This window comes from Gopherus flavomarginatus, chromosome 5, assembly GCF_025201925.1.
Source record: "Gopherus flavomarginatus isolate rGopFla2 chromosome 5, rGopFla2.mat.asm, whole genome shotgun sequence".
Classification (NCBI taxonomy): domain Eukaryota; kingdom Metazoa; phylum Chordata; order Testudines; family Testudinidae; genus Gopherus; species Gopherus flavomarginatus.
The window spans coordinates 119,169,855-119,186,784 of NC_066621.1; the positions used below are offsets into that span (position 1 = coordinate 119,169,855).

Below are 16,930 nucleotides of genomic sequence, written 5' to 3' on the forward strand. Positions count from 1 at the left end.
GAATCAGAGGTTGGGATATTTCCCTTACTGCTAAATGATGAACTAGGAATTGGCTGAGCCCTCAAGGGTTAACTCTCTCTACAAAAGGCAGCAGGAATGGAGGGAGATATGTGCATTTCCCTTAAGTACACTGCCTTGTTAATTAGATCAGCTTGCTGATAGGCAGCTACTGCAAGCTCCCTGAGTCCTGGTCTGTCCCCACTGCTTAATGGAAGATGGGGTAAGCAGGGGGGAGGGGGACACCCTGACATTAGCGCCCCTCTTTCTTCCCTCTCCCCTGCATAGCAAGCAAGAGTCTCAGGGAGCAACTCCAAGACAGAGGGCAGGAGCAGCACATGGGAGTGGGGGGGGAGGGACACAACTGAACTGCAGGCAGCTGCTGCACAGGAAACTTAGGGGAGCTGATAGGGGGCTGCCAGTTCACCCTGGTTCCAATCCCCCAACAGCTTGCTGCAACGGGCTGCTCATCCTGCAAACAGTGGACAAAGCAGGCATTTGTGACATTAAAAGGGAGCATTACGCAACTTTAAACAAGCATATTCCCTAATCAGCAATGTAACAACATTAACTGGAACGACTTTAAGTGAAGAGTTACTGTAGTAGCAGCTATGGTAGCTGACTTTTTGGAAATAGGATGTGTACAATTCCCTGGGCTACTTCCCCACAGCAGCCCCCACTCAATATCTCCTTCCCCATTATCTCAGGGCCTCCGTCCTTGCACTTGATATAGATTTGTAATGCTTAGTTCCTCCAACAGCATGGCTTCTTCCTACAGCTCCTGACACACGTGCCTAACTTTATTGAACGGGAGGCTTGTAGCTAGTTTCAGCCAGCTCCTAATTGGCTTCAGGTGTCCCAATCAACCTAGCTATCTTCCCTGACTTCTGGAAATAGCTTAATTGGCCCCAGGTGTCTTAATTGACCTGGAGCAGCTGCTATTTATTTATCCTAGTAACAGGGATTTGTTTAGCCTGGGGCTAATATATCTGTCTCCCACTACTTTTCTATAGCCATCTGGCCTTGTCCCATCACAATGGATACAAGTTGGGCAGCTTGCCGGTATGTCAGAATTATGAATCAGGAATGCTATTTATTTTCACTGTTTAATTTGCCTACTACTTTGCAGTTGGTTTGTGCTGTGGGTGATGGTTAGGTAAAGGTTTACATGCCATTCCAGCTTTTTCCTTTCCACTGCAGGACAAAGTCCTCATGGTACATTCCTCCACCACACACAGCCATATGGCTCCTACAATAGGAACTGATAGGAAAGGGGTCTTAATCTCTGCCACAGTTCTCTTCAGCATTAAACTTTAGCAAAGCAGTTCCATCCCTGGAGGTTTAGAATCACACTGTGGTTATACTGTATGAAGCTTCAGAATCAGTGTTGGGAACATCCTCTGGGTCTTCTTTCCAAGTCACATCAATAGCAGTTGTGGGTGGACATTGACTCATGATCCAGCACCATACTGGGATCTGCTGCGGCAGAAAGAGAAGACATTCTGCTGCCAGAGGCCACTGCTGGCCATCCCTCCACTCTTTGCAAGCAAAACTCCAAAGGAGGTACAGTACAGCAAAGTAAGATGGTTCTGGAGAAGCACACTCCTTGCTAGGAGCTGACTGAAGGGAGACTCCTTCATTTGTACAGTTGTCAGGTCAAACCAGGGGAAGGTGCTGGGAAGAGAAAACAGGCTGTATTATTTATGGGCAACAGCTATCAGTTCCATACCTGTGATTTAACAAGATAGCTTTCTTTAGTCTAAGTCCTCTGTCTTAGCCCGTTGAGAAGGCAATGTGATTCAGAACCTTGTATTCTTTGGACAAATTGCCCCCAATTAGCAAAACTCACTGTAGTATTAATGGGATGATTTTGCACAAACTGGACTTAATGGGCCTACTTCATACCCATAAACAAACATATCCATCAGATCAGCCCCAAAGCAAGAGTGTCAGTGCCTTGCGATTGGATCTTCTTCCACTATCCATAAGAACAGTCCACTGCAGCATGACCCTCCGGCTATCTCTATATATGTTTGTACTATGTCCATCACAATGCGGCCCTGATCCTGATAGGGGCGTCTGGATGATACTGCATTACAACTAATCAAACAATTCAGAAAACAGAATTAGTAGGGAGGAATGGCTCAAGAATTGGTAATGAGTTCTCTGTACTCAGTTCAAATCAAACCTTCACTGGTGGTGACCAAAAGAATTATCATGTGACCCAGGGATCTCTTGGCACCCGCTGACAGAGGGCATAGGAGTACACAAGGTTTTACAAGGGTTCCTTGGAGTGGATAACTGCATAATAGAAAAGAAGGGTTCACCAAAGGGTGGCATACGATGTCTCTACCAAGAGCCAGTAGCCCACTGGTCAACATAATCATTGTGAAATGTGCGTACAGATAATATTTAAGGAGTTATGTATCTATAATGAAAATTATGTTAGGTTTGAGAGTTAAGGCAGGTCACCAGGAGGTGAGAAACCTCTCACATGTTCCTTCCAGGCAGGAGATAATCGATGTTTCTCTCTCTGTCCAGCCATACTGAGCCACCTGCCGCATAAAAGAGAGAGAAAAAAAATGTATAGAAAAAAACAATGAGCGGGAGGGTGTCCTGTTTATGGATGAAGACAAAGCATGAGACTGATATCTCTTGTGGGAGCAAAGAGACACACAGGTTTCTTCATGTAGAAGGCATGCTAACAGCATTTTTCTCTTATGAAAAGGGGGATCACAGCCAGCCTGGCTGAAAAGCACTGTGAGAAGGATTTTGGGGTAAGCAACAAGCAACATTCTACAAGACATGAGAATGTCTTGCTAATTATCTCTAGAATGCATGTTAAAATTTTATTTTATATGTAACCATTTGTTTTCAATATTTCTGCTTGTTATTACTCGAATCTCTATGTTTTGTTAAATAAAGTGAGATTTGCTTATAGTGAAATCAAGTACAAATGCTGCATGTTAAGCAGAGCCATGATCTGAGGTGGAACTGATAAGCTGAGTTGTACAGTTTCTTTGGAAGCAGCCAATCTATGAATGCTGCAAGTGTCCAGTGAAACGGGCTGGACATTCTGGGGAAACATTCCGAGGTCTTGAGGGCTGGTGTGTCCCAATCACTAACCTGCAGAGTGACAGTGGGGCCTGCGAGGCCTAGAGGGAAGTATTTGCATTGCCCATGGAGTTGGAGGACTGGCCTATGGCTTCCTCACACTGACTAAGGGCAGGTGATAGAGAGGTGCCTCAGAACTGTGGGTACCACCAGGAAGTGGCACACCATCCAACAACTGGTCAGTGCCCTATATGAAATGTGCTGGGATCTCAGATTGGTTCTTAGTGGACAGATCTTCTGGCATGTGGCTTCTGACGGCACAAACAATCAGATATCCGGTAAGTGATGTAGCCACTCTATCATGGCAACATGATCTGGAGACATCAAATGCATCCATCCACTATCAAGATAATAAAGAGGGATGCCCGTAACCAGATGGTACGCTGTTTGTTCTGGACAGGTGACCACATAAGAAAAAACACCCGACAAATTAGCCCCCTGTCATAAACAGATAAGTAAGAGTTAATAGAACAGAAGTACTTCATATCTCTTTTGCCTGTAAAGGGTTAACAAGATCAGTGAGCCTGGCTGTCACTTGACCAGCGGACCAATCAGGGGACAGGATACTTTCAAATCTTGAGGGAGGGAAGTTTTTGTGTGTGCTGTTAGATTTTGGTTGTTGTTCTCTCTGGGGGCTCAGAGGGACCAGATGTGCAACCAGGTTTCTCTCCAATCTCTCCGATACAGGCTCTTATATGTCCAGAATAGTGAGTACTAGGTAGATAAGGCGAGTTAGGCTTATGTTTGTTTTCTTTATTTGCAAATGTGTATTTGGCTGGAAGATTTTAATTTGTACTTGTATACTTAGGCTGGGAGGGTATTCCCAGTGTCTATAGCTGAAAGACCCTGTAACATATTCCATCTTAAATTTACAAAGATAATTTTTTTACTGTTTTTTCTTTCTTTAATTACAAGCGTTTCTTGTTTAAGAACCTGATTGTTTTTATTCTGGTGAGACCCCAGGGGACTGGGTCTGGATCCACCAGGGAATTGGTGGGGAGAAAGGAGGGAAGGGGGGAGAGAGAGGTTAATTTTCTCTCTGTGTTAGGATTACTTTCTCTCTCAGGGAGAGTCTGGGAGGGGAAGAGAGAAGGAGGGGGGGAAGGTGAATTTTCCTCTCTGTTTTAAGATTCAAGGAGTTTGAATCACAGTGATCTTCCAGGGTAAACCAGGGAGGGGAAGTCTGGGAGAGGCAACAGTGAGGGAAAGGGTTTACTTTCCTTGTGTTAAGATCCAGAGGGACTGGGTCTTGGGGGGGTGGGGGGTGGGAACGGAGTGTACCAGGCACTGGAATTCCTGGTTGGTGGCAGCGCTACAAGTACTAAGCTGGTAATTGAGCTTAGAGGAATTCATGCTGGTACCCCATCTTTTGGACTCTAAGGTTCAGAGTGGGGATTATACCATGATACCCCCTTTTTGGCAGTCTCTGCAGAGAGGTCAAGCACTGAGTGGGCCCTGGAGACTGAACTCCCCTCTCCCTCCTAGTACTTGTCCCTCAAAGGCACACTGGGAGTGAGAAGGAAACTAGCCTTGCCACTGCATCTGCTCCAGGGGGGTAAAAAACAGTTCTCAGACTCTGGGACTGTTCATTTAGCAATTTCCACCAACATTAAATTTAACTTAAATGTTTTAAACAAAAAAAACAAAATTGGTGCAAATCTGGCAGGAGCATGCCAGAAGCTCCATAAGATTAAAGCCATACAAGGGGGCAGCATAGCATTGTCGGAGGACTACAAAGCACTTTATAAATAAATAAAGCCTCACACCCTCCTTCCCCCATGAACTAGGTGAGGATTAACTTCTTTTTACAGATGGGAAACTGAGACAGAGAAAGGAAGTTACATCCCAAGTTCATATAGGAAGTCTGTGACAGACAGAAAAAATGAACCTAGGTCTCCTGATATCCCATTCTCTTCTCTAACTTGAGTCTGGCTGCTTGAAAAGGATAAAGGAACATTGTTCATCATTTTCATTCAAAACCCAATGATAACTATATGGTGGCATTGGCAGGCTGTAGTCATGAGGGTCCACACAGGGTGGGACGATATTCTCCAGACTGCTAGTTAAAGTGGTGGTTCTTTAACAAGAAGTGGGGGAAACATTAAACAAAAAGTTTTGCTGAGGATTGGGAATGAAACAGGAGAAGGAGTGAGAGTGCAAGGCCAGCAGCAGGAGCTGCTAGACAGAGTAGAAATTATGTATCTATACTGGGGGATCTTAGGAATTACAGACAACTGAACCACACTTCAGTACCAGATAAACTGGTTTAAATGACAGTTAAAAAGAGAACTATAAAAGACCTAGATTAACATGATATGTTAGGACTAACCAGCACAACTTCTGTAAAGAAAAATCATGCTTTTCTAAACTTCTTTGAATGTATCAACAAAACTGTAGATATGGATGACTCGGCTAACAATTCATTTGCGCTTCCAAAACCTTTCAATGAAGTCACTGTAAATTAGAATCATAGGGTAAAATTCTGTCATGGATCAGAGAGTGGTGAAGAGGCAGGAAATAGAAAACAAATATATGATCAATTTTCACCATGCCAAAAATAGGATGCCTCAAGTTTCCATGCTGGAGCTAGTGCTTAGTATACTTATCAGTGATCTGTAAGAGGAACAAACAGCAAGCTGGCAACATTTGCAAATAACATGAAATTATTTTGGTTAGTCAACATTAGAAATGACTCAGTAATTTCAGAAGGACCTTGCAAAGCTGAGTGAATAGTAACATCATGGCAGAGGAAATCCAGTGTTGACAAATGCAAGATAATGTACATGGGAAAGAGTAATATGAACTACTCAAAATTGCTGGGTTCTAAATTATCTGTAACCACTCAGGAAAAACATTTCTGCTGTATGTGCAGTGGCCATAGTGCAAACAATGTTAGTTTGCATAAATAATGGAATGGAAAATGATGTTGACAATATTTAATGCCAGTTTTATAACGACATTGTAATAAATCAATGATACGCCCTCACCCAGAATACTCTGTTCAGTTCTGGTCTCTCCACCTAAAGGAGAAAATATAGCTGAAATAGAAGGGGTTTCAAAGATAAGCAATGAAAGACTGAAAGGCTTGGACAGATTTCTGTGTAAAGAGAGATTGATAATATGGGGACTGTCTGGTTTAGCCACAAGAGCAATAAGAATGAACATGATAGAGGTATATAAAATATTGAACAGCCTAGAGATGGTGAATCATGTCCTCTCACATACGAACAAAGCAACATTTAATGAAATTGGAAGGCCACAAATTTCAAATCCATAAAAGGATTTTTTTTTAATATGATGCATACTTAACCTGTAGGACTCTCTGCCACAAAATAGCACTGATGCCAAGAGCATCATAGGATTAAAAACAAGATTGGACATTTAGATGGCTAAGAACAGCCCTAGGTACATTAGATGTTTTTTCCCTCTCTCATTTATTTATTTAAAGGAAGGGATATAAGCCTGCTTGCTTCAGAGCAGATCCCAAGCACTGAATGAGAGGTTAGAAAGAAACTTTCCCTATGGGCAGATAACTCATAGTGAAAAATTGAGACTATTCTTGAACTTTCTCTCAGGTATTTGGTATTGGCCACTGTCAAAGACAAGATAGTGGACTAGAAGGCCCACTGGTCTGGGCTGTCCAGTATGGACATTCCTGTGTTCTGTTGTTTTACACCAAGCTGCACAACTGGAATAGGTCCTACATATCCCCACTGAGTAAATTCTTATCTCTAAAAACCAGAACAGAGGAGCTAGGGGCTCAGATTGAGATACTGAGGTATTCAATGGATGGATTTCAGGCTGCTTGAGAACTGCCAGTATATTGGACTTTGGGTTGTCCATCCCTTATCACACAGGGTAACATTTTCAAAAGTGCCAAAGTCCCATTTTAAAAAATGACTTAGGAACTTGGGGGCCAAGTCTCATTAAAATCAATGAGACTTCGGCGCTTTTGAAAATTGACCCAGCACTCACTGGTGCATGACATGAAGTGAGGAGGGTGTGTACCATATTCTTCCTCTGCAATAGGAAGACTCCTAGCTTCAAATCCTGGGATGACGCAAAGGTTCAGGGAGGATGGCCAAGTAGAAACATTTGAAGTTTGGCACTTTACTTACTCCTCTTGAGTCAGGGAGGAGACAAATGTTTGGTTGACAAAGTTCCCACACACAAACCGTGGGCAGGAGGTCTTCTGCTCTGCACAGATGGGGCAGTGCTCAGGGAAACATACGTCATTCAGTAACTTCAGTGCGCGCTGGTGGGGCAGGTGCCGCCACATACAGCTGTTCAGGGCTGCATAGAAAACGGCCTCCAACCACTTGCCAGTGACAGCAATTTTCTCTGCACAACAATCAGAGAACAAATGTTGTCAGTTACCACTACGCATACTGATGTGAAGGAAATAGCAAAGATTTTTTTAATGTCTCTTCCTCTTTTGTTCCCTATTGAGAAGGGTCGACGTGGCAACAGCACTGCAGTGTGCTTATTCACGGGCCAGGGAGGAGAGGCTCTAATCCAGTAAGTAATAATAATATACTAACTTATACCCATCTAGCATGTAAAGCACTGTGCGCTGAAATAAGCTGTGTATAAAGGGACCACTCTCCCACTGCAGTTGTCCCTGTGGTGCAAAACGATGGCTAACAGTTTAGGACAGGAAGTTAAGATGAATACCATATTCAGGTGAAACCATGGAAGAGATGGGAGAAGGTCTTCTCCACAGTGATTGTCCTGACTGTAACAGTGAGGCACTGAAGCACCTGCAAACTCTAACAAAATCAGACAAGTCAGACATGGAAAAGATCTTTGGGGGTCACTTACTCCATCCCTCTGGCCATGCAGGATTGGTCCCCACTAGATATTAATTCTGTGTTTTGTCCAGTCTAGTTTTATCTACCCAGTGACAGCACTGCCAGCATTTTTGTTGGGAGGTTTTTCTTCCATATTCTGCATTTCCAAACCATTATTCTCATTCAGTGCTGCTCAGGTGAGACAAACTGACTAGCTATTACTCCATACCCAGCCCTGTTTATGAATCTTACTGGGGCTAGGACAGGCTAAGAATAGTGTGAATGTCAAGCAAAGACGTTGTTTCTAACTCCACAGGAAAACGCCTGCAAAGTGAGGAGAAATACATTTACCTTTGGGGCTACAGGGACAGGTAGCCTGGATAACAATAGGGTCTTGGAGTGCAGCTATGATTGTCCCATTTGTCCCCCACACATTCTCTAAGTTTCTGCTAGTGCATTGGTACTGTGGCCTCAGGATGGCACTGTAGGAAAGGAGTTGCTTCAACCTGAAAGCAAAGTCAGTCAAATAACTCAGAGAGGTATCCAGTGCCCAGAGAGTGGCACACCAAACGAGAATAAAAGTATATTTCTATAACACCATTCATTCCAAACTCTCTGTTTACAACATCACTGAAATGCAGCCACGTCTAGGGTGCAAAGAAAGCAACCAGCCATTGCACTGGACAACATGTTGGGATAAGGGTAAATGTTATAGCCAGACACAAAGGCAAATCTCTGCTCTTAGGCTAAGTGCCAGGGATGGTCAATACCCTCCCAGCAGATGGGACCTTAAATATTTAAGCTCCTGTCTGAAAGAACCACATGCAGTAAAGTGCAGGGCACCAAATACCCTAGTCAGAGGAGGCTGACTCAATGCTGCTAGGATTCTAATCTGAGCATGTTAGAGCTGGGACATTTCACAGAACAGCTGGGACTTTAGCTGTTTTTTGTTTTGTTTTGTTTTGTTTTCTGAAGAAAGGGAAGAAGTGAGTTTGTGCTACATCCTGGTCCAATATTGATAGAACTTTCACCGACTAGGATTTGGCCCTTAATCCCTCCCGACTTTGGTAAAGTAACTTCCATATTCTGCAGAACAATAGAAGCCCAAGAGAAGGACTGGGTGGCTCTGGAGGTCAGTAACAGGACATTCGCTTTTCACTGCTATGGTCCTGGTTTAAATCCAGCCCATCTCAGTAGTTACTGAACGGTGTTCCCATGAAACAGCTGTTTCGTAGCCTGTGTAAAATGAGATTGTGGGTCTCAGCACTGTTCCTAGTATAGATGTCTACAGCACAAAGAACCTTGTTACATTTATCCCCTTGTTAGCCATCTCAGCAGAGCGGCCAAGAACTGAATGGGCCACAGAGACTGAACCTCTCCCAATATCATCACCCCAAACATTCAAAAATCCTAGGTCAGCCCCCCCAAATCATGAAGTTAATTTAAAAAAATCATGAATTTGTTTTATATAATACTTCACTTTTATAATACTACTTTTTATTTCTGGCCTTCTGGATTTTGACCCTTTAGGGTGCATTCAAAACATGTTTCAAGCTTATCTCCTCAACCATGAGAGCTAGAAACTTACATTTTTTAAAAATAAAAGCTGAAATTCTCATGTATTCATGTGACTCCTGAGGCTGGGGCTTTAAGAAAACCACCAGATATTGTGAGACTTGTAATAAAATCATGAGAGCTGGCAACACTGCAGCCCCCATGCCAGGTCAGGCACACTGGCAGTGCTGGCACTGTACTTGCCTGATGTGTGGACAATCAGGGGATTTAGTGTGCTGGGCTGTCAAACAAGCACTGGTGCAATCAATACTACCTGGGCAGCGGGACAGCAGTGACCAGGCTGTACACAATGCAGGGTTTCCGGACAGCAGCACGAATTCCTGAGCAGATGTGCTGCAGATGAGATGGGAGGCAACAAAGAAACACAATGTCTGCCCAGGCCACGAGCTGGCCATTGTCATAAAAACATTTGACTCCAAGCTGCTGGAACTCTGCTAGGCAAGACAAACAGAAAAGGCAATCACCACCTCAGCTCCAAGAGGCCAGGAGCAGCAGGCAGTTAGCCTGCAACATCCACACTTGTGCAGGGTAGGGTCATCATGGTGTTTGCTCTCGGGCACACCTTGGTAAGGGGCGAGAAGTACGCATCACCCCAGCTCATAATGGGGCAATCCAGCTCTTCTCACCAGATGGCCCTTAAGAGCTTAATTAGCAGCTACCCATTAACGTTATTGATCCACAGCCCACGGTAGCCAGGTTACAGAGAAATGAGCCTCTGCACTTGGAATAAATAGTCAGAAAATGTGGTTGTCTGGCACCATTTCATGAATATTGATTAAAACTTTAACTGAAGCAACCAAGCCTCAGGATCTGGCTGATTTTCAAGATCTATAAAAAACCATTTAACAACTCCCTCTCCCTCTCTGCCCCTTGAAAGGATTTCATTGTTGTAAGCATCTCCCTACAGGACAGTTATCCTCTGTTCATCTTGGTTATGTAACAGCTTTATGTGACATTTGATATTTTGCATGCAATTACAATCCATAACGTAGCACAAGCACTCAATCCACCCCTTTTCACTTCGTATTTTGAAAGAGTAAAGAGAGAAAGGAGTATCTTGTGCTACTGACCCTACAGCAATAGACTGAGGAGAGTCCCTGGCAGTTATGACTTTTCAGATCAATATAGATATCGATTTGGAGAGCTATTTTATCCATCAAGTGAATATTTAACACATAGGTCAGTTGGTGGTGTAGCCACTGAGCAATGATGTTAAAAATTGCTGGGGAGGATTTAGAGTAGGGCAGCAAAAACAGTTAAGAGGCTGATGGGACTGAGTTATGAGGAAAGATTAAAGGAGCAAAATATTATCACTTTTCAAAATGATGGCTAAAGTGGGGGATACAATAAATCTCTATAAATATTTGAAGGCTGTAAATCCCAAGGAGGAGATGAGTTGTTTAGGGTGCTCCAAGGAGGCACAACTGGAATAACGGAGTGAAATTAAAAAAGGAAGGAAAATATAGAATTATCAACATTTCCTAATGCTGAAATGTAACAGCCTGTGGAATAGACTTTGAAAGGAAAAAGGATAAAAACTCCATTGATTGAGACTAGGGTTGGTCAAGATGTGTGCATCAAAATGGTTTTTGATGGAAAATTGGGTTTTCAGCTAAACAAAGTTTCCCACAAAAAGTGTCTGCTTTCTGCTGAAAACACTGAGCTTTTGTTTTTTGACAAAGTAAGAAGTTCTCTGCGGAAAAAAAATTCTGACTAACTTGTGTTGGGACACTGAAAGTGAGACCAGCCAAAGCAGGAGTGAACACACTATATGAGTCTTGCAGTGGTAGGGGTGCCTGGGTTAGATATGCTAGGTCTTTTCCTGTTTGAATTCCCATGATTCACTGACACTTACACAGAGTCTCTGGCCTCCTGGTGGAGATGTGGATATTCTGAGCTGAAATGCCACTCAGCTCCAGTAGTGCCCTGGCCAGCTGCTTCCCAATGTGGCCTCCACCAATAATTCCAACCTTCAGGCCTTCACCCATGGATTCCTTGGAGGCCATCAGTGAAACCTTCCCACTCTCTTTCTGCCTGAGAAATGACACACAGAGCTGACATCCCTCCACCAGGAACTACAATGTATCCATTACCCTGAAACTGGACACTACACTGTCCTCCTTAGGAAGAAACCACTGACCAGATTTTCCTGAAAGAAGAGAAGACTTGTCCCATGTTTTAAAGGGCCAGTGCTATGTATTCATTCACATTTCTAAAACATAAAACCTAGCACCAGCCAGCCCAAGCTCCAGCTACTCCTTTCTAAGATCTAAAATTCACAATGATCAACATCTATATTCACCTTAGATCCCACATTACCATAATCCAATCCTGCCCCACTTCTTAATCACGACATATAACAAATAAAACCACCCATTCCTTATTATGTCCCCTCTTCAAATGCCCATGAAGAAAAGGGGAGTTTTGCAGCAAGGACAGAAGGGTAACAGATTTCTAGTAGGAATGGAAGTGGATTCCAGACCTGAGAGGCCCTCAAAGACACCCTGCCAGCAGCTCCTTTTCTTTATCAAGGGGCTACAACTCAAGTCCTAGTGACCACAATTGCAGTAATATGGCATGGGGAGAGGGGTGCCCCTTAGGTAGTATGAGCATAAACCATTTAAGGCTCTAAAGGGCAAAACCAACACCTTGAATTCCACCCACTAGCAGCCAATGCAGCTCACAGAGCACTGGAGTTATTACTCCCCGCGCAGAGCTCCCTGTAATATTCTATATTAACCACAGCTTCTAAATGGTCTCACGGTGTAGCTCCAAGTGATCTAACTCTGAGATGATAGAGACATAGGCTTAATAAGATCCACATCTCAAAGGAACAGTCACACTCACCTAACCCACTCACAGGCTCAGGGGACTGGGAATGAGATATGGAGTCTCCTACCTCCAGGGCATCCAGCCAGATAGTAACCAATACACATCATTGCACTCTGAGGACTGTTCCATGACCCGCGTTGTATCAGCTTGGGGCCATGTTCTCATGAAAAGGGCATCCACATCATTAAATATACCACCACCTCTGGAACTAACTAGCTTCTTGTTGACAATGTTAGTCAAAAACCAAATGGGTCACTGAGGCTGAACTCTTCTCACTCCTCTGATTTCCACCAGGGGAGAACTGAGGTCTGTTGGTAAGGGGAAGTTTGCCAGTAGCTGCCCTTTTTCTGGGGATAAATAGAGGTCTTCAGTCTCCAGGCCTGTCAAGCCAGCTCTTTTCATCAATACTGAGAAACATCAAAGGAAAAGATGCTTATTTCAGCCTTACCTGAGGGTATGGAGCAGCTTGCAGAAGAAGACAGCATGGGCGCATGCATTCACCATCATCCTCTTGCAGCGGCTTCTTAAACACAGCAAGGGCTGCTCACTTTTTTCCACCGCATGCTCAGACTGAAAGGACTTCAAATTCACCATGATATCTGACATCGTGGCCCCGCGTGACAACCTTCAGCAATGAGCAGCAGTTAGAAGAGTGGCCCAGCATCCATCAGTTTGGCATTGCAGCCAATCCCCAGCTCCTCCCACAGAGCAGCGGTAGCCAATATACACCTAGTTCCACTTCAACAACATGACACACATAACCAGTAGTAAGGAGGAGCACAAAGATCCCAGCATGGGATGCAGCAGAGCCTCTGACATCAAGCATTGCATGTTGGGATTATTGTTTCCATGGAGCTGCAATCTAATTCATTCTATGAAGTATAGCTGTGGCTGCCAACAACTGGCAAGCTGCTGACACAGCACATGTAAGGGCGCTGTTTGGGCTGCTCTGCTCCTGAGCTACAGATAATATGAAACCTAGAGCCAAGGTGAGCGACTCCAGTTTCCAAGTACACCTCTACCTCGATATAACACTGTCCTCGGGAGCCAAAAAATCTTACTGCGTTATAGGTGAAACCACATTATATTGAACTTCCTTTGATCCACCAAAATGTGCAGCCCTGCCCCCCTAGAGCGCTGCTTTACCGCGTTATATCCTAATTCGTGTTATATTGGGTTGTGTTATATCAAGGTAGAGGTGTATTACATTTTTCATTCATCACCAGTCTGAGTTTTGTCAGCACTGTGTGCCCCACCTTCCCTCCCAAGTCTCTCAGGGAATGTCCACCTCTCTTCCTTCCTTCTGTATCCCTCCCGTCAGCATGAGCAGCTGAACAGCTTTTAGGTCTCAGAATAGAGCCTGGTATTTTTGTTGCCTGGGGTCAGAGCCTCACCAGAGCCACCTGGGGTTTCCACAGGAACAGCAGGCAGTCTCACTGCAGAGCACATCACAAAGCAAACACAGGACACTGTAAGCTTGGGCCCTCTGGTGGTTCCCAATTTTAGACAAAGTTCTGAGCATCCTTGACTCCAAGTGAAATGACAGTGCTCAGCATCTTCCAGGCTCGGACCCATATCAGGAAGTCACCATTTCAGTTCATTTGACAACAGTGGGGCTTCTTTAGATGTCGGGTAAACAGCTTCTTCAAGCCAGGCAACAGTCAGGCCTGTTTCAGTGAAGCAGATAGCTTATTACACCAGTTGGCCTAACCCAAGGCTGACCCATTCTTCTAATCAAGAAGGGCTGGAGTCAGTCATTGCTTGAGTGGCCAGTATGGGGGGTTGCTGAGCAGCATAAGGCATCTCCTCCTCTCTTCCCAAGGGCTGGGTACTGTTAACTGTGCCCACCTGAAACTGATTCTGAAAATGGCTCTGACTACACAAAGATAATATAGCAGGGAAGGCATGTTCCTAAGGCTTTCTCTAGCACTTCTTATTCAGGCAAAGTACCCACTGAGTAGGGGAGGCTGATTATGGCCAAAGATGCCTTCCATCCACAGCAGACCTGTAGCGCCATGCCAGACTCCAATAATAAGCAAACTGCTCTGTTTATAACATCACATAAAGACAGAGCCTGATCCTGCGGCCGTTACTCCCCTGAGTAGCTCTATTGACTCCAGTAGCGTGAGCAAGGAACACTCAGGTGGATAAAGGTGGCCTGTCTGAAGATCTAGCACACACACACCCCCTGCAGTTTCTACTGTCTGAATTTTATACCTAGTCCTGCCCCAGCTAAAGTGCTGATGACAAAAACCCCTTTGTCAAGCAGGATACAGTGCTCCATGCTTGAGCAAAAAACCTCAGCAGCCTCTGGGATCTCCCACCTGGTGAGACCCTTTAACCATTGCCTCCCTGCTGGACTCCTTTTCCACAAGCTTCAGATTCTCAACAGGCCACCTCCTATTCTGGAATCCAGGCAACTGAGTCCAAACAAGGGAAGTTGTCATGGCAATTGCTTAGTTACCAAATGTCCTGGTCAGAACCTTGCTGTTTGCCTAAGAGGCACCAGAACCCAGACCCTTAAAGGGCCAGGACCACATTCCTCATCCCACAGCAAATGGGATAAAATAATAGGTAGAGTATTGAGTAAGGCTAAGATTTTGTCACAGGTATTTTTAGTAAAAGTCAGAGATAAGTCATTAGCTTTCATGAATTTTTGTTTTGTCGCAGCCCTAAGGCCTCTATTCTAACATGGTGTCTGTATGGCCAATTGTCGGTCATCTAAAGGTCACACTGGTACTGTGTGCTACCTTAAGGTGCGGTGTGCAGCATTATAGAGCCATGTGCATTTTCCCATTCTTTTTGCCTGGTCACCTAGGGGTCAGCTAGTTCTGTGTGCATAATACCAGCGTGCGTGCGTGAGCAAAGGAATCCAATCTGACCAATCGTAGTTCAGTTCAAACGGTCAGATTAGGGTCATGTGCAAAACCATGCTAGTGTGCTAGGTGCAGCTTCTAGGAGCTTCTAGTGTGCCGTGTGCAGATTCTATCTACGTAGAGGGCGCCAGCTCGGAACCTGGAAGGTGAAGGAGCTAGGGACCAATCAGATTCTGACAAGTGTAAAAGAGCCTTCAAATAAAACCATACCTCGTGCCAGAATCTGCAGGAGTATCCACATACTGACTGAAGGACCTGATCAACCTTTCAGCCAGGGGTCTCCTCCGGATATAGCCGGCTCGGGACGTGACATTTATCTTTTCCAAATTACCTTCTACAGATTCAGTATGCTTCTGGTGTCTGTACTGCTGGTCAGCTGCACCTGGAATACGGTACTTGCTTTCTAATTTTCTGTAAATACTCTGTGCTTTGCTTAGCCTCTTCTCTCTTTCCCTCCCTTATTTGATACATATACGGTATATGAAAGCTGAATTGTTGTAATAATTGCTATTGTAGCTAGCTGGTGTGTTTTATGATATTTGGTTAATGTGCGCACAGTTCATTTAATTTGGTGTATTTACTTTAACTTTTAGGAAGCAGTTAATTTTGGATTACTTGGTTCTTGTTAATGAATGTAAATAGATTCCTTCAAGTTGTGTGAATGTTCTTGTTCTAATAGTACTGCTAGTTGGTAAAAGTGCTCCTCCCCAGCCCAAGTTGTGATTTTCTCCCTGTTAATAAATGGCCACGTGGGTTTTTGAATTTTCAGTCTGTCTGGTCTTAATTTTCCTCTCTCAATTCAAATTCACCTGAACCCACATTAGGGTTGGACATGTTTATTGCCTGTGACCTTTACTAAAAATAATGGGGGGGAGAGTTGACTGAAGCCCATGTGGGGGAAAGAGAGCCCAAGCCCCACTGAAGGAGAGGAGCAGGGTGCAGCACTAGCCATCCACGATGGCACCTCCTTGCCGCTCTCACTGCCCCTCGCTGCGGCAGCTCCTCACAGCTCCAGGTGCCCCCTGCCACCCTGGGGCTGAAATGGAAAATGTCAAGGTGTCTGAAAGTCACTGAATCCATGACAAACTTATTCTTAGTCCTGGGCTCCTCTGGTGGCAGGAAGTTCACTCCCACACATCAAATTAACGAGAGTAGCCTGACAGTTCTGGGTGGAGCTATGCAACCCTGACACCTAGTGGTTAGGTTAGCATTGGCCATTCATGGTATGCATACACTGCAAAAAAACACCCCTGGCAGCTGACTCAGGCTCACAAGGCACAAGGCTACACAATTGCAGTGTAGCCATTTGGGCTCTGGCTGGAGCCTGGACTCTGGGACCTTCTCCATCATGGGTTCCCAGAGTCCAGGCTCCAGCCTAAGCCCAATTTACACAGAAATGTTATAGCCCTACAGCCCAAATGCCCCCTGTCCTCCAGCCTAAGTCAGCTGACACAGGCCAACCACAGGTGTCTTATTACAGTGCAGATATACCCTCAGGCACCAAACTCCTCTGAAAATTGATGCTAGGCAATTGCTGGCATCCTTTGTGCATTGGTTTCCTGTGTTCCTCCAAGATCAAAGTGGAGGGGTAAATTTGGTACAGTAATTCTTTTTTTGGGGGGAGCTCTGTCTTAACATTTCTATGGTACTTTAAATTCCAAAAAGGCTAAAAGCATTTTACAAAATGTCAAGTGAACTCTACGCAAGGATCACTTCATCCAGGGGATGGAGTACAGTGGTTAAGTC

At 44.5% G+C, this 16,930-nt stretch overlaps 1 protein-coding gene across 1 annotated transcript; it reads right to left on the bottom strand.

The window, feature by feature from the left end:
* Positions 1–1,448: 1,448 nt before the first annotated feature.
* Positions 1,449–13,162, bottom strand: NOXRED1 (NADP dependent oxidoreductase domain containing 1). The gene is made up of 6 exons (XM_050956579.1): positions 12,757–13,162; positions 11,332–11,510; positions 9,730–9,910; positions 8,253–8,407; positions 7,230–7,452; positions 1,449–1,671 (listed from the first exon to the last, which is right to left on the bottom strand). Exons 1-6 carry the CDS (start codon positions 12,912–12,914, stop codon positions 1,449–1,451), a joined length of 1,119 nt encoding a protein of 372 aa, XP_050812536.1. The 5' UTR covers positions 12,915–13,162.
* Between the last annotated feature and the right edge of the window lie 3,768 nt (positions 13,163–16,930).

What these genes read in the sequence shown, in the direction of transcription:
- NOXRED1 (XM_050956579.1), bottom strand. Translation starts at nt 12,914, where the DNA reads ATGTCAGATATCATGGTGAATTTGAAGTCCTTTCAGTCTGAGCATGCG. An exon ending in ACTGCTGTCCCGCTGCCCAG is followed by an intron (nt 8,408 to 9,729) that starts GTAGTATTGATT and finishes CTTTGCTTTCAG; the next exon opens with GTTGAAGCAACTCCTTTCCT. An exon ending in CTGTCCCTGTAGCCCCAAAG is followed by an intron (nt 7,453 to 8,252) that starts GTAAATGTATTT and finishes ATTGTTGTGCAG; the next exon opens with AGAAAATTGCTGTCACTGGC.